The 27,629-nt window shown below is 44.8% G+C and overlaps 1 protein-coding gene and 1 long non-coding RNA gene across 4 annotated transcripts; both read right to left on the bottom strand.

The window, feature by feature from the left end:
• Positions 1–1,425: 1,425 nt before the first annotated feature.
• Positions 1,426–2,322, bottom strand: LOC134409282 (uncharacterized). Its single transcript, XR_010026170.1, has 2 exons — positions 1,677–2,322; positions 1,426–1,641 (listed from the first exon to the last, which is right to left on the bottom strand). It is a non-coding gene; the product is annotated as an uncharacterized LOC134409282 (long non-coding RNA).
• Positions 2,323–2,327: 5 nt separating this feature from the next.
• On the bottom strand, positions 2,328–27,629 carry LAMP2 (lysosomal associated membrane protein 2). Of its 3 annotated transcripts, none has more exons than XM_063141943.1 (9): positions 27,530–27,629; positions 20,692–20,810; positions 19,495–19,705; positions 18,662–18,823; positions 15,384–15,595; positions 14,691–14,810; positions 11,613–11,679; positions 9,633–9,800; positions 2,328–4,805 (listed from the first exon to the last, which is right to left on the bottom strand). In XM_063141943.1, exons 1-9 carry the CDS (start codon positions 27,597–27,599, stop codon positions 4,663–4,665), a joined length of 1,272 nt encoding a protein of 423 aa, XP_062998013.1. In that variant the 5' UTR covers positions 27,600–27,629; the 3' UTR covers positions 2,328–4,662. The 3 variants fall into 3 exon arrangements, with proteins under 3 accessions (XP_062998013.1, XP_062998015.1, XP_062998014.1); XM_063141945.1 differs by lacking the exon at positions 2,328–4,805 and adding an exon at positions 6,625–8,526; XM_063141944.1 differs by lacking the exon at positions 2,328–4,805 and adding an exon at positions 6,625–8,532 and having other exon boundaries at positions 9,639–9,800.

Genomic DNA, 27,629 nt, shown 5'->3' with positions numbered 1-27,629 from the left:
ATAAAGCAGTAGTGTGGCTCCTGCCTTTTATATAACACTTTCATAGTGTTATATTCTGCTTGGTGTAGACGTGCCGTGGGCCCCAACAGTTGTCAGTGCACTTCATTACCACTATAAAGCAGTAGTGTGGCTCCTGCCTTTTATATAACAGTTTCATAGTGGAATATCCTGCTTGGTCTAGATGAGTCCTTAGTAAGAGCCTTCCTGGATCAGCCAAAAGGCTTATTTAGTCCTGCGCTCTGTCCGCGCCCTGGAAACCTGATGCCTATGAGAAACCCACAGCCAGACTCGACCACTAATTTCACCCTCCTGCTCATGTTCCCTAGCAATTAGTACTGAGAAACATATTGTCTGTGATATCTGAGGTAATATATAGACGTTCATAGCCTTCTCCTCCATGAGTTATTACAGGGTTTCAACCCTGCTTGGGATTTTAGAAAATTTTAAAAGTGAGAACTCCCCAACTGTTCATGTTATCACTTTAGGCTGCAATCTTAAGGCACATCTACTGGAAAGTCAATCGCATTGAGCTCATGTTTATTTCTGAGTAAATGTGCTTAGAACTGCATTGCTGTTGATTTGATTGAAGTCCACATCTGGCAGGATTCTGTTTCCAGCATGAGATCAAACACGTTAATACAAAGATCTCTGTCCCATTTTGGCCAACTGAAAGGCAAAAAGAAAGGGTTGCGCAGCAGAATGGAGAGCAATTCTCAACATTTATCCACCCATTCCGGGGGGAAAAAATAAATACGGCAGAAAGAAATTTTTGTAAAAGAACTGTAAAGAATTGAAGTAGCTGGTATAGATAATGAACCTGCCTGCCTGTGGACCCAAGTGGAACAAATGGTGAATTTCTCAGTTTTCACCTTGGCTCTCTGTAGACATGAACTAAAATAGAGACGCAGGTCTAGCTTCTGAATTTTGGGAGACCCTGATAACAAAAGGACCAGCAAGGGCAGAGACTGGAAGAGGGACCCCACAGGCCACTTTTAAATCCCTCTTCAGAACACAGCTTTTCAGCATGGATTTTGGCCTGGTTTGCACATAATTGTAACCTGAAGGATGGGCTGTTGTTGAATACTGAGTTGATGTCGGACTGTCATTAATGCAAACCCTGCACTATGGTTTAACTCTGGGTTGTTACCCACAAACAACCCAGGAAGAGAGCCCTGGTTGGTTATTGGGCTGTTTGTGGTTCTTTGACTTATCCTCTTCTCATTCTCGGCTGTAACCAAGTTTTGAGTAACATGTAATGATATTTGTCCGTATTTTCTCCTCCTATTCTTGCCTCTTCCTCCAATCATTCTGTTTTCCCATCATTTATTACAGACTGTATGCTCTTTGGGAGCAGACCTATGCAGCTCTCTCATGCACCAACCACATCCACACTGTAAAAATAAGAAATCCAAGACAAACACAATATTGTTCAGAAATTTTATGTACAAACTTATACATAGGTTTCTTTTAACCAGGGGGACCGATAAGGCTAGTAAGGAAAAACCAGAGACCATATGATGGTGCCTTGGAAGGTTTTCTGAGATCTCATCAAGGACTCCCTATTAATCTCAGAGTCAGAGCGACTGCATGCGTGCTCTGCAGTTGGCCAGGCAGGAAGAGGTGGAGGCAGTGACAATCCATCTGTCTTCAGGACACTGTTAAAACAGGCTTGCAACTTGCTACTCAGCTATAGCGAGTCAAAATCTCCTCCAGGCAATGAAGCTAATAAAAGTTCTTTTTTGGCCATCAATGCGGCATCCTTAATTAACACAGATACCGGGGGGGGGGGGGGGCAAGGTGGCTATTATAGGCTTCTTCGCAATAGTGTGTTCATTTGTCGGCAAACAAAATTCAGCATCATGGAAACCCAAACTCTGTCCATCACTACCACCCATCAAGAGCAACATTTTTATAACATGCCCAGTTTTCATGACTCCAGCATTGGCCCGGGACAGAAAAAAATATCAGCCCACCTAAAACAATTTGATGCCACTGCCTTGAAATTGGAAATTGTTCCCTAGTCCTAGGTAGAAGCAGTTCGCTTATTTCTCCACAAACAGGATGGGAAAAATACGGCAACTTAAATTTCATCTGTGCATAGACTGCCAGGTTGCTGTCTGTCATGCCAATGGTCACCTCAAGGACGAAAAAAAATGGAGGGAGAAGACGGGCTCTATGCCCAGCTAACCTTTCGCCTTCCCGTCAAATCTGCAAAGGGAGATGTGGACACTGATCTACAAAATAACTGATACCAACACTTCAAATAGCAAGAGGCTGGAGTTTCAGAAGCAGGCCTGGGAGAGATTTTTTTCTGAGGCCTCTAATCACGAGGCTTCACCCAGCTCCCAAACTGTGTGGGTTACAAGGCAAGTCACTTCATTAACATTTTCAACAGCTCACTAGAGATAACATACAAGGCAAACTGGAATCTAGAATATTACATCATTATTTTTTTTAGTTACAAGAAGTCATTATACAAGATTAGGTGTTACAATTTTTTTTTAGAAGTTGTGCTGTACTGAAAACTCTTCGTTGCGAAGGTCCCCAAAGTGTATTGACATTACTGAACTGAGGATCTCTTTGGCAGCGGTTTCCCCAAAGGGAGACTTCCACTTTGATTTAGAAGCTTATATGCTGTTTTTCTGACCTAAAAGGACCTGCTTAAGGCAGCTATTTTAGCAAAAGTTACACAAAGTGCAGAGTCCATGTCATACTAAACTATGGTTTAACATGTCATGCATGAGCAAGAATATGCCACATAGAGTCTGGGCTTGCACGTACACCCATCCCTTTCACCTGCGCAGCCAAGAGGAGGAACTCAGAAACGTCCACTTTTAGCCCATCTCAACTTCCCAAGTCATCTAAAATGGGGACTCTGGTTAACATTAACAATGGTTAATTTAGAGAAGCTTCAGAAACCATGCTTTCAAGTTGGCATTCTAAACCAACTATAGTTAATGTTAACCACAATTTGTTGCTCCAGGTGACACATCAAAATGTGATTAAGGGAAGGTGAACTTTTTCTCCTGATCATGAAAGGAGAGGGAATGGGAGAGCAGTCGCAAACCATGGTTTAGTGTGCCACGACTGGTCATGCTCATATAAAATACCGACACTAACTATGGGGTGGTTCGCACATGATCAAATCAAGCCACGGTGGCTTAAACTGTGGCACATGCCCACAGTCTGTTGTAGGTTTGATCCTCCTCCCAACAAGCCATGTAGCCACCCAGTTTTGGACAACATAACAAGCTGTGCCCGCACAGTAATTAGAAAAGACACACTTGGCATGCGCTGCAATTTAAATAAGCCACAGTGGCTTATTTTGTTTCCGTGAACCAGCCCAAAGTATAAGCATATTACATATAAAAGGGCTGTACATATATAGACACATGCAATAACTTAAGGCAAAACACAGTAAGACACAACACTGGAGGTTGTTCACAAACAGGTGTGCAAAGCTACAATAACCCATTTCGATCACGCCAGCAGGTACAACATTTCATAATTAATTAATCATTAACGAATTAACCGCTTAATAGAAAAAACTTATCTTAAGTGGTAAACATATAAATATTAAAAGTACACTTAGGTAGGGCCACTTTAGATGTTTGTAGTGTAAAAAGGAAACTGATGAAACGGGGACTTCTTTGGCTGAGTCACACATTTGGAAAGCGAGATAAACTCAATGCACTCAGTGAGACAGCGGGAAAATCGCCCCAGACTTCAGACATTTAAATGGCAGAGGCACCCAATAACGTGCCATCCTTACTTCTCAAAAGTAGGGTTGCTGGGTTGTTGTTTTTAATAATTTGTTTTTAATGCACAACCTCCACTTCCAGGAGAGGTGAGTGACAACTTCCCTGGTTTCCCTGCAGTGTGAATAAAAGCCCTTTCAACACAGCACACAAGGAATGCACAAAACCAGCCCAGGAAATTTCACATGTCGGATTTACATTTGAACTTCCAAACGTGATCAAACCGACTCGCCTCGTGTTTTAGGTTGATACTTTAACTCTGGTTTGCAATTCAGAAGCCAATGTACGGTCCTTTTGCCTCCTGCCTCTGGAGAGATTTCCTCTCTCCCTTTCCTGGTTTCGCAATACATATGCATCGACACAAACTTGGGTCTTCTAATGACTACGGTTTGAAAGGGGGGGGGGAACCCACTTCACACTATGGTTCTAATCATTGGGTGTTTGTTTTTGAACAATGATTTGCGCCAGTGCACATGTAGGTCAAAACCGCAGTTAACCCTGGGAAGAGAAATGGCAGACGAAAGAATGTGTACTTCGAAAGCTGGCTGTAGCTTTGTAAATCATGGTTTGCAGGAAGCTAACATTAATTCTGCACCAGTCCTTCTAGAACCAGACATCTGTGGTGGCCTATAGTGTCACAATACTTTGGCAGTGCAGTGATCTGTAGTGTGTTTTTTGGGGGGTGGGGAGAAGCATATTTGGCTTAAGTTAAGAGTTCCAAGTTAAGTCACTTCCAGCTTTTTCTAATGAGTAGCCAATTCAACATACAATAATAATCTCGCCTCCTTGAATCAGCATAAGTAGTTCTTTAAATGACCTCTGTGTAACAGCCAAGTCTTCAGGTGCAAATCGCTCCTCAGCCGGTTGAAAATGGAAGTGTTCAGCGCAAGCTGCCTCCCGCTTTTCAAAACTGCTCGTAGCCGGCGTTACGATGAGTTTTGCGGCCAACAAAATAAGCCATAAGCACCAGAAAAACTAATCCGGCCAGGGCAGCTCCCACCATAATAGGCACAAAGAAGTTGTCCACATCGAAGATGCAATCTTCAGCTAAATGGAGAAAGTGTAATAGGAACAGTTAAGTGGATGAGGTCCCCCCCCAGAGATGAAATCATTCCGCGCCCCCTTCCCATCTAGGCTGAAAAAGTAAGCTCCTCTGGGGAGAATTTCCAGTGCAGACATCAAAACGAATTGCCTCATTGCACCCTTCTCCAACCTGGTTCTCTCCAGATGTTTTGGACAATAATTCCCATCAGCTCCAGCCAGAAAGCCCAATGGTTAGGGATAATGGAAGCCAAAGACATAAACATCTGGAGGGAGCCAGGTTGGGGAAGATTGTCTACTGGACAAGATCCTTTGCCTGGTTTACGGTTTCCAAGGCAATAGTCCCTCGCTTTGTGATATTTGCCTCTGAAGACGGAAGTTCCATTTAGCCATCATGGCTCATAGCAACTGACAGACTTTTTCTGCTCCTCCATTTGTCAAATCCCCTTTCAGAACCAGTGGCCCTCCAACACATCTTGCGGCCATAAATTCCGTATGTTCATTACGGGTTGAATATGACCACATTCTGGGATCCCCACCCCCAAACAAAATGCTTAAGTGAAAAACCTAAACTTGGGACAAAGCCAATAAAGTATTCCTTGGGCAAAAATAAGGCATTTTTTCTGCTAGCCCTGCCTTTTCATCTCCTCTCCCCCAACTAAAAACGAGCGTATTGTGGAGCTCTCAGAAGCCACTGCTATCTCGAAAGGGATTTTGCACTTGACACACATCACGGTTCTAGAATTCATTGGTTTCACCTTCAGAGTGCACAGAACATTCTCTAGAACCAGCCTAACACAACTGAAAGGAGCTGTGCCTTTCATTAGTCTATGTGGCTGCAGCCTGATCCCAAACTGTGCCAGTTTGAAAGCCTTGCCTTTATTTCAGTAGCAGTTCCTTCAAGCATGTTAAGACCACCCAACCTTAGGAAACACCTGAGATATCTTAAAGCTAATCCAAATCTTTGCTCAAGTGAACGAATAACAGAAAATCGCCACCGTACATATGTAACAACCCAGATCCCACCTAGCCTAACGTTGCATCAGCAGAGCAGTTTTGAAGGGGATCCATTTATCACACACTTGAAACAGTCTAAGTTAGAAATTGGAAGTTCCTGACCCCTCACCTCTAGATGTGAGAGGACTACTGACCAAGCTAGATTTCAGCCACCATTTTATGTGATGTAGCTGCTAAACATTACAGGCGTGAGCCAATTGTTTCATGCCTTGAGATACTTTTAAGAACCTCCACATGAACTGGGTAAGCACGGCAGGGCCCCAGTTACTAGCTGCTGCAAATTCTATGCTAAAAGAAGAAATTTTTCTTTTCGGAGCATCCGAGATTGTTTAAGCAAGCAGGGCTGAACTATCAACATGGCCTTCCTAGCTCCCCAAGATTCTGCTAGTGGGCTGACAACTGTAGGTACTTAAATACAGAATATTTATGGATAAGCAGGACCTAGGTTATGTTGTACCAGACAGTGGAGTAGTTTCTTTGAAATCTGATCGTACGTAAATTACATTGCATTCTGACTGCAAGTATCATATTTAGTTTCGCCCTTAAAGTAGTTTTCAGACATACCGCCCTGCCCCAATGACCTGTGCGCATACTAGAAACCACCCCAGGACACTATAAATCGGTTCTGTGGCAGATTCACGAGTTCTCCAGCAGATAAATAACCATAGACTGGAACTAGAAGGTATAAAACTTCTGAATTTAGAATAATGAAGAATCCCTCTTCCAGCTTTGGGACAACGGTGATTATCCTAGAGCAGCCTTCTTGAAAAGCTTTTGCAATTAAGCAGTGTGACCCAAATTCCTTACGAACAGAAGATTTTTTTTTTTATTAAAGCATTTTGAGGAGACAGACAATTCCCTCTGTAGAAATACAATTATAGGAAACAGAATGACTTTGACAGGTTAAAGGAGACATTAAAGTTTAGGGTTTTACATGAGCCAGTTACTCTAAAGTCATTGCACAGGTGATTTTGTGTGGAGTGTTTTTTTTTCATTTGGAAGCTCCACGTGTTTAGCAGAAGCATTTCTATACCTTCAAAATGAAGGCGTGGCCTTGGCTTGGTTATGAGGAACATGTTCATGGCCACTTTTAAGTAGCTGCAGCTGATCTAAAAGTCTATAATGTCATATGTGCAAAGACAACCGCTATACAAACACACATGCATAATCAAATTACCAGGCCAAGAAAAGGGGTTTCTAGAAGAGAGCTTGCAAGAGTGATTTTCAGCTAAAAGCCGATTGCGTTTTGAGGAGAAAACCAAGTAGATTATTGCAGCATGAGGGCGACCATCTCGTTCTCTTCATCCTTAAAAGGATGCTTACGAAGGGTTGCAGTGAAGGCTCAATTTAAGTGTGTGGCCATTTCTTAGTCATCTAAGAGCACCTTTCTTAATTCTGAACAGGGCCAGTTTGAAGCTCAGAAGAGAAGGACTCCCTTTCGTGAGGCCACTTCCCACATGCACGCCCCAATTATTGCAGAAGCTCTACATATTTCAGCGGCCTTCATGCAACGTAACCCCTTACTGAAACAGAATGGAAACTGAGGAGTAGAACGTTGTACGCTGCAGAACTTATCTTCCAAGGTGTACAGTGGGGATTTATTCCTTGGTTAGGTCCCGCGCTTCCACTCCACCGTACCCTTCATGAAGCAGCTCCTTCCAAGCATAGCAGCCACCAAGGAGCATGCTCTTAAAATGCATAGCTGTAAAGAGCGATGAATCAATGTGCCATGTAACCAATTGCCTTCCATCTCTTGTTTTGTTTGGTGAGCATTCAGTATGAAAGGATGTAACAGATTCAAACTAGCATCAATGGCTGCAGTGAAACTAAAAGCCTTCAATAATAAGCCCAGACATTTGCTGTACAAGTTAAGGGCACTTAATTAGTTTGCTTTTACCCCACCCCACACCGCTTTTTCTTTTTATTAAAAAGAGTGAACAGGCGAAATTAACGAAAAAAAACTCTTCCTGCCCTGTAGATGACAGATAACCAAATTAACCCCTACAAGGTAAAGGCTCTGCAGTTCTCCACCTCACCAGAGAGCAGACATTAGTTAAGAGCTTGAAAAGCTACTATTGCAATAGTGCTAGAAAAACTTGCACGCTCCTGCCTGCATTAATCAGGCTTATTCAGGCTGACTTGGCTATCAAGAGATATTCATTGACAAGACAGCCTGATTACCCTCCAATCGTAAACAATGGGACGTACAAGGCAGCAAATACAAACCCCAGGCTTTCCATGTTGCTCTAAAACTTTGATCCACTTAAAAGTACAGTGTGATTCCCTTTCGGGACCATTGCCTACTAACAGATACATTTCCATACATGAGTTCACGTACAAAACATTTGCAAGATTAACTTTAGGCTAATTTTGCCATGGCCGTTCGCCAGTCCCAATACATCTTATGAAGTACTTATTTTGTTCAGAAGAGGTATGTCCTTGATTACGTTTTAGTTTGGAGCATCGCCAGGCTTTTAAGGAGAGAACCGTGAAATTTAGGTGGCCGGTTTCCATTGGGGTAGCTTGGACTTGCTTTATCGCAACCAGAGTAGACAGCAGTCATGCAAGGTTTATAAGGTTTGATATCCAACATCGCTTTTTCTTCTGCCAATTAGGTAAGCAAGCACTATAATGCCAATCAAGCCTGTAAGAGCAGCACCAACTACAATTGGAATTAGAATGGAGTCATCATCCATCAAACACTCTTGCGCTGTAGGTGAGAAAGGTGATGATAGAAGAAGAAAAAATACGTTTGCCAAGAGCAAATGCTAGAGGCTTTAGCTTCATGCAAGGATTATAAACCTAAATTTTAGAATCTGGCCTCTGATTTAATAACGAAGAGCTGAGTTGTCATAACCCTCCATACCCTAGAAAAAATGGCTAATAATCTTTCAGACAATCAACAATTAAAGCACACACCTAAAAGTGACCAAACTTACATGAAAACTATAAACCAAATGTTTGCTATGTTCAATGATGGAAACTTTACCAAGAGTTTAGATCAAGGAGCCATGTCAGGTGGTGGTATAGATTAATTTCCTCAGTGCAGGGACATCAGTTCATCTAATCAAACTAAAACTTTCCGGCTGTTCAGACACAGAACACGGACAATAAACTTCGTTCAAAACAAGGCTGACAGCTAGACGAGTACAAACACTGTTGCATAACAAGTAGCTAATTGATGCCTTAATTATTGGTCTAAAGGCTTCTTGCACAGTAGCAATCTTCAAATAGAAGGTGAAACTTCTAATTTTGAGAGATCAGACACTGTTTACAGCAGAACATGCACTTTCATGTCAGATTTGTTCTTTATAATTCATTTCTTCCCCCCTCCAATAAGCCAAGGCTGCTTTCTAATACACACATAAATTCTCAACCTTAAGACCACACTAACAATATAATATGCAAGAGCAAACCCAGGCAAGTTAATGCCAGAAAGTAATTCTGCTAGCTGAATTACTGCAAAGCCCAGCTCTGGCAGGAATTCCCAAAACCAGAGCGCTGCACATGGGCCCCACCTCATTCTCATAGACCAAATCTTTAGCAGCCACAAAAACAACCTACTAGCATAGAAAATTCATTTTTGGCAAAAAGACTTTGGATAGTCCCTGAAACTCCAGCAGTTCCATCTCAGTTGTAGTTTAGCTACAGTGCAGCATCCGATTGCTACCTGACAAGGGGAAAACTTACCTAGCTATTGGGGTCTGGAAGTAGCTTTTGACTTCATTGTTGACAAGGTTTTGCTCCTACTTTAAACTCGGATTTTTCAATTCAAAAGCTTCTTCCACCTGTGAATGGTTGGAGGTTCATTCTTACCTTGAGAGAACTGGCCGTCTTCTACATCAAATGGCTGGATCTTTAAGTCAAAAATGTTTATTTTATATCCAGGAGCAACTACGAGAGTCTCCTCTCTTCGGCACATGTACGAACTGCCCCGGGAGGTGTCCCAATAATTGAGACTACGATTTCCAGCAAAAAGTGTCTCTGAAAAGGAACAGACAATTTTACATGGAGCTGGCTGGCTGGAGGTTTAATTACCCATTTCTAAAAGCACTAGCAGAGCCAATTTGATAAGAGTTCTGTAGCTAGGAGGACTATTTTCAGCTAATTTCTTTGAAAAGCTCACAGCACAGTACAGTATGTATATGTTTATGCATGCTCACTTGTGTATATGAGAGGAGAGAGCACTCTCAGTTGAATTGTTTAAGATACCAATTAATCGATTAATTTAGGGCTGTAGTCAAGAGGTATTGCTAAGCCTGGAGCCAACCCTGGAATCTATCCCCCAAGCCACAGATCTATCTCCACAGCCCTGAATGCCCGTTCATGTCAATGAGAGGTTTATTCTGAGCTTAAATGCCACACAGGCAGACTGCCTAGGGAATTGCCGAGGGGGAAGGGGAAGCTTAACTTTTTCCTCCTTGCATGCTATGGCTGCACAAAACCCCCCTCCCAGCTGTACATAAGAACATAAGAAGAGCCATGCTGGATCAGACCAAGGGTCCATCTAGTCCAGCACTCTGTTCGCACAGCGGCCAACCAACCATCGGCCAGGGATGAACAAGCAGGACATGGTGCAACAGCACCCTCCCGCCCATGTTCCCCAGCAACTGGTGCACGCAGGTTTACTGCCTTGAATACTGGAGATAGCACACAACCATCAGGGCTAGTAGCCATGGATAGCCTTCACCTCCAGGAATTTATCCGGCCCCCTTTTAAAGCCATCCAGATTGGTGGCCATCACTACATCTTATGGTCGTGAGTTCCATAATTTAACTATGTGCTATGTGAAGAAGTACTTCCTTTTATTTGTCCTGGATCTCCCACCAATCAGCTTCATGTGATGACCCTGGGTTCTAGTATTTTGAGAGAGGGAGAAAAGTGTCTCTCTGTCCACATTCTCCATGCAATACATAATTTTGTACATCTCTATCATGTCTCCCCTTAGCCTCCTTTTTTCCAAACTAAACAATCCCAGTTGATGTAACCTTCCCTCATAGGGGAGATGCCACTCCACAAAACCCATTTGTGGGTGGCAAAGTGAAGGGTGCTTCCTGAGCGAGTTGAGCTGTTCACATACCATGCTAACCTAGGCCGGATCTACACTACTGCTTTAAAGCGCTTTATAACAGTTATAAAGCGCTTTAACTGCTTTAAAACACTGGAAAACTATTATAAAGCGCTTTAAAGCAGTAGTGTAGATCCGGCCCTACACTCTTTTGAGTGTGGGTTAGTTTGAACCAGGGGTTGCTTGTTGAACCGTGGATTATCGTGTCGTCTGAATGCAGCACATTTCCTGCAAGGCAGGTTATCGTGTTTCTGAACGCAGCCAGGTGGGATTGTTAACCATGCAGTGTGGCTTGTTAACCGCCCTGAACAACAAGCCATGGGTTCTTAAGGTGGCTTGATCAAGAAGAAAACACCCTACCCTGCGTGGTTAATAAGCCACCCTGGCTGTGTTCCGGCAACACAATGACCCATGGTTCAATAGACAATTCAAAACAGCCCACACTCAACTACTGATGGTACTTAACCTCCCCCCAAGCCCGGTCATCTTTTGTTGCTGCCTATTGTAGAGGTGAAAGGTCTATTCATGGTGGTCGAGTGTCACAAGGCCCTCTCTTGCTGCCACCGCCATCACAGGCAGCAAAAGGGGCAAGAAAGATAAACACCACCTAAAATGACTTTCTAAGTTTTACATGCCCTGAAGTCTCTCTCCTAGTTTCAGGTGCCTGGATACCTTCCATTCAAAGTTAAGAGTTAGACCAATGGTTGATTGCAAGTAGAATTTCTTACCGTTTGTAGACTCAGCCACAGTGATGTTTACCTCTCTCAGATAATATCTTTCAGCATTTTGAGCCCTCTGTTTAAAAGGGGAAAAAACATCCGAGAGACATATACAACTGAAACAGCCTTTAAGAGAACATGAGCAGTTTTTAAGAGTTGAGCTCCCCTAAAAGACCAATTGTATAGACTGGAGGTTCTCCCGGATTCTGCGCTAAGTGGGTGAGGCCACGTGGCTGCGGTGTCCAGGAGTGTGTTTTACTAGTTATGCTGGAACACCAGCTGGAGCCCTTTTAGGAGAGGATGCAGCTTGCCTCAGTTATCCAGGCACTAGTGATCTCCAGGCAGAACTACTGTCTTTGAAGATGGTCTGGAAACTTCAGCTGGTGCAGAAAGCAGCTGCCTGAGTGTTGGTGGGGGCAAGGCTAGATTAGATAACTAGATACTCCCAGCTCCAGCTGAGAGCCCCCTCCCTCCTGCTACCTACTGTCTCTGCAGAGGCCACCAGTGAGGGAGGAAGCAGCAGCCAGGCACCTCTCCATCGTGCCTGGTCCAGCTCCAGCTGAGAGCCCCCTCCCTCCTGCTACCAACTGTCTCTGCAGAGGCCACCAGTGAGGGAGGAAGCAGCAGCCAGGCACCTCTCCATCATGCCTGGCTCCAGCTCCAGCTGAGAGCCCCCTCCCTCCTGCTGTCAACTGCCTCTGCAAAAGCCACCCATGAGGGAGGAAGCAGCAGCCAGGCACCTCTCCATCGTGCCTGGTCCAGCTCCAGCTGAGAGCCCCCTCCCTCCTGCTGTCAACTGCCTCTGCAGAGGCCACCAGTGAGGGAGGAAGCAGCAGCCAGGCACCTCTCCATCATGCCTGGGTCCAGCTCCAGCTGAGAGCCCCCCTCCTCCTGCTGCCAACTGTCACTGCTGAACTTTGAAACTAAGAATGTGGTGCCTGAATTTGCTTTTCTTTCCCCCCTCCTCCTCCTTCCCAATCCCCTTTCCTTTTGTGTCATGTCTTTTAGATTGTAAGCCTGTGGGCAGGGACTGCCAAGAAATATTTTGTAAGCTGCTGCCATGAGAGCTTTTTTTGGATGAATGGCGGCATAAAAATGCTTAGATAAATAAATAAATAACACTGCACCAGCTACACTGGTTACCAGGGTGTTTCCAGGCCCAATTTAAAGTGCAGGTTTTGACCTTCACCACCTTAAATGGTTTGGGATCAAATCCCTTGAAAGGTCGCCTTCACCCGTATCAGCCTGCCTGTGCTTGAAGACCAGCAAGAGAGGCCCTTCTCATTTGCCCACTTCTAACGACAGTTAATTGGGCAGCTACATAAGGGAAGGGCCTTTTCTGCAGTGGCCCCTGATCTCTGGCGTAATTTGCCATCGGGGGAGTACCAGATCCCATCACTGCAGGCTTTTTAAGAAGGCCCTGAGGCGTAATACTTTACTCTAGCCTCCCCCAAATTATGTTTCATTGGACAGACTGTAGCTGTAATTGTGAGCTGAAGGTTTTGTTTTATGCTGTTTTAGAATTTTTGCCGTTTCTTTTAAAATTATTATTACTGCCCTGGGTTTTATTATGTGAGTTGTATGTCACTTTGGGAAGGCTCTTGCCCTGAAAGGTGGCCAAGAAATATTTTTAATTAAATAAATGTTTTTAGTTAGTTTCAGAGGTCGAGAGGCCTAGGACTTAATAGCCATCAGTAAGCATAGAATTTGGCACTAGAGCAACAGCACAAATTACTTCGCCCCTCAGTATGAGAGCCCTTCCCTAATCTAGTTTGCTCCAGATGTGCATTTCTAAGCACTTGCAGTCTAATCTGGAGCTTCTCAGGTTTGGGAAGACTTGTGCACGAGATCCCCTCACCACCCTGAAAAGAGGTTCTCTCAATTCATCTGTCTGTGATCATGCTCTTAAAAGCTGCAGGTTGAGGGCGGACAACAAATCCTAGAGAAACATAACCTGTTCCCTTGCAGCACTGCTGAGCCACTTCAAATTGCCTCGATACTGAGAGACAGAATTAAACATTGAAGGCAAAAAAATAAATAAAATGGATAATCTCTGTGCTGCTGCTCAGTTCTATTCTGTTGGTACTTTTATATCGTGGTTTAAGCTTCCGTATTTTATTCTTTACACTAGGGGTGTGCACGGACCCCCGCTCCGCCCCGCGGGCCGATCCGAAAATTTTGGATCGGCCCACTCCGCTCTGCGCCGCTCCGCCCATACTCCGCTCCTCTTCGCCGCGGAGCTCCGGCTCCAAATCGGAGCTCCGCAGTGAAGGGGAGTGGCGTCAGGTAAGGCCGGGAGAGGAGGGCGGGAGGTTTACCGGGCCCTCCTGCCATCGCCGCCCATGCGGCGGCGACGGCGGCAGAGCCCGGTAAGGGACCAAGGGGGAGGGGGGCCTTACTTGCCTCCGTCCGCGGTCCGTCGGCGTCTTGAATTGAGCCCGCGGTTCAACCAGGAAGTCTGGGCCGCTTGAACCGCGGGCTCAATTCAAGATGCCGACGGTCCGCGGACGGAGGCAGGTAAGGGAGAGGAGGGCGGGAGGGGGGTTACCGGGCCCTGCCGCTGTCACCGCATGGGCGACAGCAACAGCGGCAGGGCCTGGTAAACCCCACTTACCTTTCCGGCGGAGCTCCGGATCGAGGCGAAGGATCCGCCTTCACCTCGATCCTCTTCGCCATGCTCCACCGGCCCCCCAATCCTCTTCGCCTCCGCCTTAAGGGCAGGCGAAGCCCCCCGCTCCGCTTCTAATTCACCGGTCCGATTAGAAGCGGAGCACATCCCTACTTTACACTGTACTTTAGGAGTTTAATTTTTGTGAACCTCCCAGAGAGCTTTGGATATTGGACGGTATAGAGATGAAACGAAATCTATAAAATAATTTTTCATTTGAGTTACGCGCACTTTCGCAAAGGGGCGAACTCGGCTTCTCCCCTGTCCCCCCCGTCTCTCTCCTCACCCCAATACCATTTGCGGAGTTGTGACACTACTCTCGCAGGGAGCATTCATTCCATCGGAGCACAAAGGGGGGGAAGGAAAGAGGATTGTAATGAAATGGAAACGCTTGACATACACAACACAGAGCGACTTACGGCTGCAAACACGAAAACAACCCTGTTGTTTTTATCCTTCAGCTCGAGGACGGCAGATGTAGCGCCACAGCTCCCTCTGGCAGAAGTGGTGTTTGGATTAAAGTTAATTATTAGAGGTTCCTGAAGGTTGAGAGAGAATCAGGCATTTCAGTCCTATTAAAACCAATTCTTTCATCACTTTTACTGCTGCCTGAACAGGACAGGCAGGCTTGTTTGGTGGACACAGAATAGCTCTTGTAGTCAGCTGTAAAACTATCTTGAGTAACTTCCAGCTGAAATGGCTCTTTTCTCCACCTTACAATCCAAAGGAGCTTTAAACAAGCATCAATAGCAAGTCTCAGAAGTGTGGGTTCCCTCTACAGGTGAACTATGCATCTACAACTGGCAGGTATTAGGAGAGCAGTATAGAATACTGCCTTAAGATGGAGAGGGGGGGGGCTATTCCAAGGCATTTTCACCTGGTTTCACAACACAATCCCACTCTATTGCTTTTATTAAGCCCACTTCAAAACTGTCCCAGTCAGCTGAAGTTAGGAAAAACACCCATCCTTTGAATAACGCATCAACTTTCAGATGTTCTAAATCAGCCTTCTTCAACCTGGGGCGCTCCAGATGTGTTGGGACTGCATCTCCCAGAATGCCCCAGCCAGCTGGGGTCTACGTTTACAGATCAAACAGCGACTGTGTAAAAACCTTTTGAGAGATGTTCAGCTGCAGAGCCATGGTTGCCAAAAGACAGGCTGCGGTCCCATTTACAACAGAGTATTTTCCGGTGGCAGGATTCTCTTCTGGAGGAAGAGTGGGTGAAGGAGAAGATGTCGTGTCGTTAGGCTCTGTGGTGGTGCTGGGCACTGTGGTTGTCGGCACAGTGGCTGTCGGCACTGTAACTTGATCACACAGAGTCTCTGAAAAAGAGGAACGCAGACACTTGCAACAGCACAATCCGCTGCACCCAAGCTATGTTTACATCCCAGTTACATTAACCTTCCAAATTCTGATGTTCTTCAATCTAATGTGTTTACCGATTAATGCAGTTTTCCAACTACTTCAGGAGTAGGCAGCTTGTGGTTGACCAGATGTCGTCGGATTGCAATTCCCATCATGCCTAGCCAGCACATCCAGTGGTGAAGGCTGGTGCGATTCCAATCCAACAACATCTGGAAGGGGAGGAAAGATACCCTAACCCTTAACATGAGAAGAGCCATGCTGGATAACAGAAGGGTGTCGTTTGGATTGCAATGCGTTGTACGTGGGGCTGCCTTTGAAAATGGTCCGGAAACTTCAGCTGGTACAAAACAGGGCAGCACGATTACTAACAGGGACTGGCCAGCGAGATCACATTACACCAGTCCTTTTCCAGCTTCATTGGCTGCCAGTCCAGGTCTGGGCCCGATTCAAAGTGCTGGTATCGACATTCAAAGCCCTAAACACTTTTGGGGCCAGGTTATTTGAAGGAACGCCTCCTCCCATATGTACCTGCCCAGACCTTAAGATCATCCACAGGGGTCCTTCTCCGCAAGCCCCTGCCAAAGGAAGTGAGGCAGGTGGCTACTAGGAGGAGGGCTTTCTCTGCTGTGGCACCCCGGCTGTGGAACGAGCTCCCCAGAGAGGTCCGCCTGGCGCCTACACTGTACTCTTTTCGTCGCCAGCTGAAGACCTTTTTATTCTCTCAGTATTTTAACACTGAATTTTAACTTAAATTTTGCTGTTCTAACTGTATTTTAATCTTATATCAATTTTGCTGCGTGGTTTTATCCTGGTTGTGCTTTTTATACTGTATTTTGTGATTGTGCATTTAACCTGTTGGTTGTTTTATTACGGTTTTAATTTCTGTGAACCGCCCAGAGAGCTTCGGCTATTGGCCGGTATAAAAATGAAATAAATAAATAAAGGGTCCATCCAGTCCAGCATTCTCTTCAGTGGCAAACCAGCTGCCCACAGGAAACCCACGAACGGGACATGAGTGCAATAGCACCCACCTGTCCATATTCCTCTGCAACCAATCCACATAGGCATACGACCTTTGATGCTGGAGGAGGTAGCATAGAGCCATCAGGACTCGTAGCCACTGACAGCCTCTTCCCCACCTTGGAATTTACACAACTCCTTTTTAAAGCCATCCAAATGGGTGCCCATCGCTACATCTTGTGGTAGGAAATTCCATAGTTTTAACTCTGCGCTGTGTGAAGCAGTCCTTCTTTTTATCTGTCCTGAATCTCCTACCCATCAGCTTCATGGGATGACCCCATTGGGTTCTAGTATTATATGAGAGGGAGAAAAATCTCCCTATTCGCATTCTCCACTCCATGCATAGTTTTGTACACCTCTATAACGCTTCCCCTTAATCACCGTTCTTTCCACACTAAAGAAATCCAGGTGTTGTAACCTTTTCTCACAGGGGAGATACTCCAGCGCCTTAAGAACAGAAGAAGTGCCCTGATGCCGGATCAGACCAAGGGTCCATCTAGTCCAGCACTCTGTTCACACAGCGGCCAACCAGCCATCGGCCAGGGATCAACAAACAGGACATGGTGCATTGGTGCAACTGCACCCTCCCGCCCATGTTCCCCAGCAACTGGTGCACACTGGCTTACTGCCTCGAATACTGGAGATAGCACACAACCATCAAGGCTAGCAGCCATTGATAGCCTTCGCTTCCAGGAATTTATCCAACCCCCTGTTAAAGCCATCCACATTGGTGGCCATCACTACATCTTGTGGTAGTGAGTTCCACAATTTAACTATGCGCTGTGTGAAGAAATACTTCCTTTTATTTGTCCTGGATCTCCCACCAATCAGTTTCATGGATGACCCCGGGTTCTAGTATTTTGAGAGAGGGGGAACAATGCCTCCTTATCCACATTCTCCACACCATGCATCATTTTATACACCGCTATCATGTCTCCCCTCAGCCTCCTTTTTTCCAAGCTAAACAATCCCAGTTGATGTAACCTTCCCTCGTAGGGGAGATGCTCCAGCCCCTCAATCATTTTAGTTGATTTTTTCTGTACTTTTTTCCAGCTCTACAATATCCCTTTTTAGGTGTGGTGATCAGAACTGTACACCACATTCTAAGTGTGGTCGCACCATAGATTTGTATAAGGGCAGTACGATACTGGCCGTTTTATTCTCGATTCCTTTTCTTAGAATGCCTAACATGGAGTTTGCCTTCTTTGCAGTGGCCGCACACTGGGTGGACATTTTCATCGAGCTGTCCACTGCAATCCCAAGATCTCTTTCTTGTTCGGTCACCGCCAGCTCAGATCCCATGAGGTTATACTTGAAGTTGTTGGGTTTTTGCCTTGATCGTTTTAGTTCCCAACTACATAAAGCTGAACTACATAAAGATCCTAGTTTGTGTACAAAGAACAGGAGACAACTACTAACAGCAAACCAGCAACTTCTCTACAGGATTCCAGGATAGTGCCAAAGAACACCCTCCCTCCCTGGCAATATGTTCTGTCCTGTAAACATGGCAGTTAGAGAACATTTCGATCCTCCCAGAGTGCAGGACACGGAATAACGGGCTCAAGTTAAAGGAAGCCAGATTCCGGCTGGACATCAGGAAAAACTTCCTGACTGTTAGAGCAGTGCAACAGTGAAATCAGTTACCTAGGGAGGTTGTGGTCTCTCCCACACTAGAGGCCTTCAAGAGGCAGCTGGACAACCATCTGTCAGGGATGCTTTAGGGTGGATTCCTGCATTGAGCAGGGGGTTGGACTAGATGGCCTTGTAGGCCCCTTCCAACTCTGCTATTCTATGATTCTATGATTCATTCTGAAAACACACACACGAAACAGTGCTTCTCGGTTGCCAGAAGCAGCAGGTCTCAGTGAACCCTCATGGTGTACAAGACAGATTCTCTAATCTCAGACACTGTACATTCCATTATCAAGTGTATATGCTGACCTGATTAGCTAGCAGAGACCATTAACATTAGCTAAAGAGAAATGCTTGCAAAAATCACTCACTATTGCTACTGCGAAAGCCATCCTCAAGAAAAACCTGCAGACTGACATTCCAGAAGTCTTGTCTAACGTTGTCGTCTTCAATGAAGTCCACATCATTACAACTGAAAACTGTGTTTAATTGGACTGGACGCTCAGGATAGTTCGCCGAGATAGTAATTAGGCCTGGAAAGAACAGAACAGAGGCCTCAGGACTGGCAACGGATGCGGATAAACATTAAAGAGATGCAAGAAGTCTCTTGGTGCATTTCAAGTACAAAAGCAGTTTTCCAACATCCACCCTCCTCGCACTATTTGCTCACAGTTTGAAATGCAAACGGCTGAGGGTCACGCTCTGTTGCGACTTATTTTACATTAAAACAGGGTATTAAGCTGGGTGCAGAGAAAGAATTTTGCTCTTCTGTTAATTGCAAGACAGACACTTATGAAAGCACGGCAACTCCTTAAAATAAGGGGTTGTTTTTCTTATGTTCTGGTAAAAGCCATCGCTAAGTCCAGGAGAAGAACCATTTTCACCATTAACTGTGATAAAAAGCTGTGTGGATGACTTGAAGACTAACCAATATATGGCATATTCTGAGTAGGCCACAGCCTCAGGCGCTGAAACCCTGTATCAGCCTGCTGAATCTTAAGCTATCCCTTTCCCCAATTAGAATTATATAACAGTTACGCAAATTGTTCCAAGACTGGTTTTGTTTGGTACAAGTTTGGATTACCTGGGATCAGAATTTTAGGACTTTTTTTTTTTAAGCGAGGAACAGAAAACCCTACCAAACAACAATAATAATGACAGCTGCAGAAAAAGCTACAGCAAAGCAACTTGGAATCCCATTTACCTTTCTTTTTAGCATCTGGAAATAACTCCGTATCGTTGGTATTGTAGGTAAAGGAGATGCTTCCTTGATAGGTGTCGGCTGTTTTTGTGAAGCTGATCACCCAAGAATGGTCTTTGCCAAACTCTATTGCCAGCACCGGGCCCTTGGTGTCGTTGCCACAAGAGCTTCCGTCGTAGGTTAACTGTTCCGGGAGTGTAAAAGCGGTTTTTTTCTGAAAGATTTGGAAGACAACAGTTACTGATTAGCATGTTCAAACTGCATAAACAGGATAATGCTCATCTGTTTTGGGGAAGGGCTGAGGCACAGTGGTAGACCACACAGCAGGGAAGGGTCATAGCTCTGTGTCATACAGCACCTTGCTTTGCATGCAGAAGGCCCCAGGTTTAATCCCCGGCTTCTCCAGGAAGGTCACAGAAAGAATCCTGCCTGGAACCCTAGAGAGCTACTGCCAGTCAGTGTCGACAATACTGGACTAGATGGACCAAGGGCCTGACTAAGTAGAAGGCAGCTTCCTATGTTCCACACGCTTTCCAGGCAGGAGGTCTCAGGTTCAATCCTTGGCATCTTGAACAAACTCCTGTCCGAAACCGTGGAGAGCTGCTGCTGCCAGTCAGTGTTGACAATATTGGCCTAGCTGGACTGACTCACTGGGCCCGTTCATACAACACGCTAAGCCACACTTTCGCAGCAAATTTTTAGTGACCGGGTTTAAACCATGGTTATGTAGCCACCATGGTTAGGAATGGCTCACACAACATGCTAAATTTTGGCAAATTTTGTACCTCCTTTTAAGTTGAACCCTGTTTACTGTATTGGACACAAGGTTAATTTGAAGATTTGAAACTCAAATGATAAACATTCAGTATTTCCCAGAATATAAACAGCTAGTGTGATGTAGCGGTTAGAATACTCAGAACAGGGAGACCCGTGTTCAAATCTCCACCCTGCCATGAAACTCACTAGGAGACCAAGGCCTGTCAGTAACTCAGCCTAACTTACTCCAGAGTGTTGTAGTGAGGATAAAATGAAGGAGAGAGGAAGGAAGAGAAGCCTTGTAAGTCACCTGGATTTCCTTGGAGGAAAAGCAGAATATAAATGCAGCAATTTTTCTTTTATTACTACTAATAGTTAGCAAGCAGGCATCTCTCAGATTCTGAAAGCTTGAACAGCAGAAATAATGCCAGGTATGACACTTACAAACCCATTGCTTTCCGATTCATACGTTATTGAGATGTTCATCATCCACTTTGCATACAGGCATGTAATGTTGGAGGCATCTTTCACTTCTACATCCACAGCATAGGTCTGGAAAAGAACTAGAACATTGTTTGTTCGTAAGACAGCGTTCTAACTACCTCCAGTAAACCACAATTAGGCGGCTCATTGTTTAGAGTAAACAAGACCAGAAAAGAAAAAGAAAAGTTAAAGATTCAGCCTACTGCTGCAAGCAACAATGTTTAGAGTGAATTGGCTGCATCAAGGGTATTTTGTAGGACGCTGCCTTGTTTGCCAGAAGCGTCCTAGTTAACAAACATAAGGTACAAAGCGCAGCAGCCCAAGATGGTCACTAGAACATAAGCAGCTGTTTTTTTTATTTACACATAACTTGTTCTAAGACTGCTAAGCGTCATACAAATATAAAATACAGTAAGAAGATCTAAAATCACCATGGAGCTACTCAAATGACACAATTTATTTATTTCTTACATTTTTATGCTGCCCAATAGCCAAAGTTCTCTGGGCGGTTCACAGAAATTGAAACCATGAAAAGCATAATAAAACGACCGTCTAAAAACAGAAATGCAAAACACAATATAAAAAGCACAACCAGGATAAAACCACACAGCATAAATTGATATAGATTAAAATACGGAATTAAAACAGCAAAGCTTAAATTTAAGTTAAATTAGGTGTTAAAATACTGAGAAAATAAAAAGGTCTTCAGCTGGCGACAGAAGGAGTACAGTGTAGGCGCCAGGTGAACCTCTCTGGGGAGCTCGTTCCACAGCCAGGGTGCCACAGCAGAGAAGGCCCTCCTCCTAGTAGCCACCTGCCTCACTTCCTTTGGCAGGGGCTCGCGGAGAAGGACCCCTGTGGACACCTTTTGAGTATGCAACCCCACACAGGATATTGTGTGAACCAGATGAGGAAGGGTTAGGGTTTTTTTTTTTTAGGTTTTAACCTTCCATTCTTCTGCCGCCTCCTCCTCCCATCTCCTAGTACCTCAGAACTTTTTGATATCCGAAACTCACTTCCTGTTGTATTATTTATTTATTTATTTATTTATTATTTATTTAGAATATTTATATACCGCTCCCCATTGAAAAATTTCGGAGCGGTGTACAATGTAGAATGTAAATAAAAACAGAATATAAATAGTTAAAACAAAATTTAAAAGAAGCAATAACAGTAATCCAAGGCTGCATGTTAGAGAAAGGCTTCTTGGAATAAAGATGTTTTCAGGAGGCGCCGAAAGGAGTACAAGGTCGGCGCCTGCCTGACCTCCAGAGGCAGGGAGTTCCACAGGAGGGGTGCCACCACGCTGAAGGCTCTTCCCCTGGTGGATTTCAATCGGAGGATGGATCTAGGTGGAACCACCAGGAGCAGGCCCTCGGATGACCTCAGTGACCGGGCAGGTTGGTAAGGGAGAAGGCGCTCTCTCAGGTATCCTGGTCCTAAGTTGTTTAGGGCTTTGTACACAAGTACAAGTACCTTAAACCTGGCCCGGTAGCGAATAGGCAGCCAGTGCAGTTCCCTCAGGAGAGGAGGTACATGCTGGAAAGGGGCAGCTACAGACAACAGCCGAGCTGCAGCATTCTGCACTAGCTCCAGCTTCCGGAGCAGCTTCAAGGGCAGCCCCACATAGAGCGTGTTGCAGCAATCCAATCTTGAGGTTACCAATGCCTGTACCACCATGGTCAAGCTGTCCCTGTCCAGGAGAGGCCGTAGTTGGCGAACCAACCGAAGATGGTAAAAGGCACTTCGAGCCGTGGCGGCTACTTGAGCCTCCAACGACAGAAACGGGTCTAAGAGTACCCCCAAACTACGAACCTGTTCTTTCAGAGGCAGAGCAACCCCATCCAGAACAGGCAATGAGCCTGTCTCCCGGACTCGAGAACCACTCACCCACAGGGCTTCCGTCTTGCCAGGATTCAGTCTCAGTTTATTGGCCCTCATCCAGCCCATTACTGAGTCTAGGCACTGGTCCAGGACCTGCACAGCCTCACCTGATTCAGTTGTCACAGGGAGATAGAGCTGCGTGTCATCAGCATATTGATGGCATTTAGCTCCAAATCCCCTAATGACCGCTCCCAACGGCTTCATATAGATGTTAAATAACATTGGGGACAAGATGGTGCCCTTGCGGCACTCCATAGCTCAATTGCCAAGAGGCCGAGGACTGATCACCCAATGCTACTCTCTGAAAATGACCCTGTAGGTAGGACCGGAACCACTGTAAAACAGTGCCTCCGATGCCCATCCCACAGAGTCGATCCAGGAGGATATCATGGTCGATGGTATCAAAAGCCGCTGAGAGATCGAGCAGGATTAACAGGGTTGCATCCCCCCTGTCCCTCTCTCGATAAAGGTCATCCATCAGACCTTTGTATTAAGAGATGCAAGGCAGAATTCACCCACAAGCTCCATGTTTAGCATGGCTGGAGCATGCTGGGAGTTGTAGGACTTTTTCTATCTAAACATGCATAAGACTGCACCTTTAGCATCCACAAGGGAGAGAAGTGCAGAGGGGGAATTCTTCGAATTGGGGATTATGCTGGGAAATCCATGGAAAGACTTTAGGATCTGATTGGCTCTTGCTCATTTACCCCAACGATATGCTTTTCCCTACAGAAGGGCAGACCACTAAGGTTTACCATCTGAAGTGAATTGTGAGCTATGCAAGTATTTGTATTTCTCATTTGAGAGAGTCAACGGATCACTTCAAGTTGTGCTGTCTACGGAAGCCAAGCTTACACTGTGCTTGATGATCTGAGTTCATAGTTATGACACAACTACAGCTACAGAACTGACCTCCTTGTAGGAATAGAGAAATGAAACAAACTTTTACTTTTGTTTAAAAGAAACCACGCCAAGAAGCCACATCAAGGGTCACACACTTAATAAGCATGGGAAAACGTTTTCAGTCCCGAGTGAGTCTAAAATGTATTGTTTCTCCATTTCGTCTTGCAACACAGAGAAAACAAATGCATAAGCACACTGTGGAGGACAAAGACTCTTGTGAAGCCACTTTTATTTCAGCTGGCCAACCCCTCTGATGACATTCTAACAGCCCTCGGACAAATATTACTGCAACACCCAAGGCGTGCTCAATCCTGTCTTTCCCACACTGTCCTCCAACGTGAAACTCCCTTCAAGTGAATTAGTAATGGGCTGGATGAACCAGTATTATACGCACTGTGTAGCAGCAACTCAAGTCCTGCTTTTACTGGGAATGCCAAGGATTCTTATGCATGGAGTGTAAACGCTTTTGCTCTCCCACTGAGCTACGACACCTCCGTGCTACTGTCTTTTTGTCTATGTCAGCCTTCGACAACTTCATGCCCCTTGCATATCTCCCATTATCCCCGCTGGCTGAGAGGAGTTCAAAACATCTGGAGAGACTCAGGTTGCCTAGCTCTATGTTAAAGTGTCTGAAGAACATCTGCACAGACTGACACAAGGATTTTAAAAACACACACCTGTTTTTTGCACTCTTGTTAAGACAGGTAAGCAAAATGGCCTTACTCTTTGGATATGTAAGAGCATTCTTGAGAGGAGCGTTTTCCCAGCCCACGTCTGTCACCCAAGTTACATGCTTTTAACCTGTTAAGCTCAGCCATTCACAGCATCAGTAATTGGGGAAAATGCTCTATGAAAAGGCCTATTGCTGAAGTACAACCATAGACATTATTTACATTTACTTGCTTTATTATACAACCATAAGGAGAGCCATGCTGGATCAGGCCAAGGTACCAACTAATCCAGCATTCTGTTCACAGTGGGCAACTAGCTGTTCTACAGATGAATTTTACAAAAAGCACACTTGTACTTTCCTGAACAGAAAACTATTTCCCCTGCCCCATATGTATTTGTGGAACAGAATTCCAAGAGAAACACATTGACAACCAGAAATGGTAGTTAATTTAATTGTATTTATCATGTAAATCACTCGCCCTGCTAACCTATCTTGAGAAGATGCAAGAGAGAAGATGAACTAAACAGGTGTTCTGTTTATGGACAGATCTTCCAGAAGATGAGCAATCCATATGAGTTCTGGATGGCTGATAGCTCTAATACTAAGGAGGGATCTCTTTGTTATGCCAGAGTTAAGACACATTTTAATGCTTTCAGTTTTCTTCTGTTCTTAAAACAGTTAAAGCTATTGGGATTTTCTGTCGTGTAGCTGGACCATGCTTAGGACTGCAGCCTTAGTATTTCAAAGTTAATGCACAAGGCATGAAATGGCAATAAAAACTGTCTTAGGCTCTTGCAGAAAGGTATTTTTAATCTCTCAAAGCAAGTTTATCTCTGGTGCTCTGAGAATGAGTTTGAGCTCTGTATATTTAGTTGTTAAAGATTGATGGGAGCCACTTTGCAAGACTCATTGAGCCAGAGGAATAGATTAGAAACATTAAGTGTGAACACAATACAATACCCAGCCCTCCTCCCAAAAACGACCACTTGCCTAATTTTTACCTTTCATTCTTCGGCCCCTCCCATATACTAGTACCTTAGAACTTGTACATTGTACATTGATGGTGCTATATAAATTGATGGTGCTATATAAATTGTACATTGATGGTGCTAGATAAATAAATAATAATAATAACTTTTTGACAGCTGAAACTCACTTCCCTTAGTATTAAGAGTCTGAAGGTGCAAGTCACTCTTGCACCTAGAAGTTCCATTTTTTAGCAGGAAAATTGTAATAGTGACCACCCTGCATTTCTGCACATGTCACTGTGCTCAGCGCATGTCCCACTGGAAAGAGGCAACTCATGACTTATGCAGGGAACGCCAACAGACAGCTGTCTCCAAGGACAGACATTCTTAATACAAGAATGTGCAACAGTCGCCTACTCCTGACTCCATCTTAAGACAGATACGGAGTCACTGACTTCATGTTGCACATCTCAGTGCTGGGTGGATACTGAATGACTCAACTGCCCTCAAGCCAAAGACATGCTGAAGACTCACAACATCAGAAGCTGGAACAGATCCAAACGCCTATCCAATCCAGCATTCTGTTCCCACCATGGCCAACCAGATGCTTATGAGAAGCTGGCAAGCCCAGGACTTCCCATAAGCAATAGCATCTTTCTGCTCCCTAGCAACTGGTATTACAAGGCATATACTGCCTCTGATACCAGAAAACAAGCCAGCACAGTAATCCATGCAGAGGCACAACACAGGCCCCTTTGTCCTCAGGTAGGTAGTCTTCTGGAACACCTTGGCAGTAGCAGTAACTGGAGTTTCCCCACTGCATTGAATGCAGGGACAGGACAGAACTGGGAACACCCTGTCCCATTTGGGTGTGGTTAAATGTCCCAAGCACACCTATGGCAAGAACAAGCAGATGCAGCTGAGGCCAACAGGAAAAGGGTGAAGCAAGCCAGATCAGTCCTTTATGCAGAGATACAGCAGGCAACCAGGATACCTGAGAGAGCGCCTTCTCCCTTACCAACCTGCCCGGTCACTGACGTCATCCGAGGGCCTGCTCCTGGTGGTTCCACCTAGATCCATCCTCCGATTGGAATCCACCAGGGGAAGAGCCTTCAGCGTGGTGGCCCCCCTCCTGTGGAATTCCCTGCCTCTGGAGGTCAGGCAGGCACCAACCTTGTACTCCTTTCGGCGCCTCCTGAAAACATCTTTATTCCAAGAAGCCTTTCTTTAACATGCAGCCTTGGATTTCTGTGTTGTTGTTTTTTGCTTCTTTTTAAATTTTGTTTTAACTGTTTTATTCTGTTTTTATTTTCATTTTTACCTTGTACACCGCTCCGAAATTTCTCAATCGGGAGCGGTATATAAATATTCTAAATAAATAAATAAATAAATAAACCTTCTCTATGGAAAGCTAACCTTTGCATAGAGAAGTTCTCGGAATCATTTAGGGTGTAGTCCCATACATATGTAATCTGAAAAAACGTCCTACAACTCCCAGCATTCCTTGCTGGGGAATACTGGGAGTTGCAGGACTCCCCCCCCCCATTCCCCATCTAAACATGCACAGCATTGCAACCTAAGCCATCTAAACTAATGTTTGGCATATAGTTCTCATAATAGTTTCACTCACAGCTCCTAAATTAGTGCACACATAAGATAGCAATAATTGGTTTTAGCCATTTCAGGTTTTTGTTTATTCTAACCATTCTTGTAAGTTGCAAGAACAAACCCCAAAAGGCTCAAGGCATCTAAGAGAAAAATATTTGGGTGTTGTTGTTAAAAATGCAATGACGATGAAACAATAGCAATATTAATGCTGAAATAACAACAACAGCAAATAGTTGTAGTAACAACAAAGTAAATCAAGAATGATGCAGAAACACATATGATGATGAAGCAATAATGCTGAAATAATAATGTAATTCAATAACGTTGCAAAAATACTACTAATACGAGTTAACAACATGGGTTGAGTTTGTTCGTTTTTAACTGAACCCCCCCCCCCACCAGAATAGCTGTTTTCACAAGGACACTGTTGTTTTTATCTTCTTCTGTTTTTTTTTTAAAAATTTTGTATATTTGTTTTTAATGTTTACTGTTTTTAACTTTTGTAAGCCACCCAGAGAGCTTCGGCTGTATCAATGCAATAAATAAATAAATAAATAGCGTAATAGTGAATTCAATTATGATGAAATAATTATGATATTAACAATAGGGTCGCTCCGCAGCCCTCCGCAAAGGAAGACCCCTCTTTCTCTCCCCCACTGTATTTTCGGGGGGCGCCCGAGCCCCGAGCCCACTTCGGTTGAAAAGCTGGAATCCACCCACGCAGCCAGCCACCCACCCACCGCCGGTCCGACGCGTCGCTCACCGGAGCCGTCGAGCAGCAGGAGGCCGAAGAGGACGAGGCCGAGAGGGGCAGCGGGGCAGCGCGTCTTCATGCTGGCTGGCTGGCTGGCGGCGTCGGCGCC

The sequence above is a fragment of the Elgaria multicarinata genome, chromosome 15 (genome assembly GCF_023053635.1).
Source record: "Elgaria multicarinata webbii isolate HBS135686 ecotype San Diego chromosome 15, rElgMul1.1.pri, whole genome shotgun sequence".
Taxonomy (NCBI): domain Eukaryota; kingdom Metazoa; phylum Chordata; class Lepidosauria; order Squamata; family Anguidae; genus Elgaria; species Elgaria multicarinata.
The sequence above is the reverse complement of the archived record's forward strand: the minus strand, read 5'-3'. Positions and strand labels throughout refer to the sequence as shown.

What these genes read in the sequence shown, in the direction of transcription:
- LAMP2 (XM_063141943.1), bottom strand. Translation starts at nt 27,599, where the DNA reads ATGAAGACGCGCTGCCCCGCTGCCCCTCTCGGCCTCGTCCTCTTCGGC. An exon ending in AATCGGAAAGCAATGGGTTT is followed by an intron (nt 19,706 to 20,691) that starts GTAAGTGTCATA and finishes CAAATCTTTCAG; the next exon opens with AAAAAAACCGCTTTTACACT. An exon ending in TCCAGATGCTAAAAAGAAAG is followed by an intron (nt 18,824 to 19,494) that starts GTAAATGGGATT and finishes TGTTCTTTCCAG; the next exon opens with GCCTAATTACTATCTCGGCG.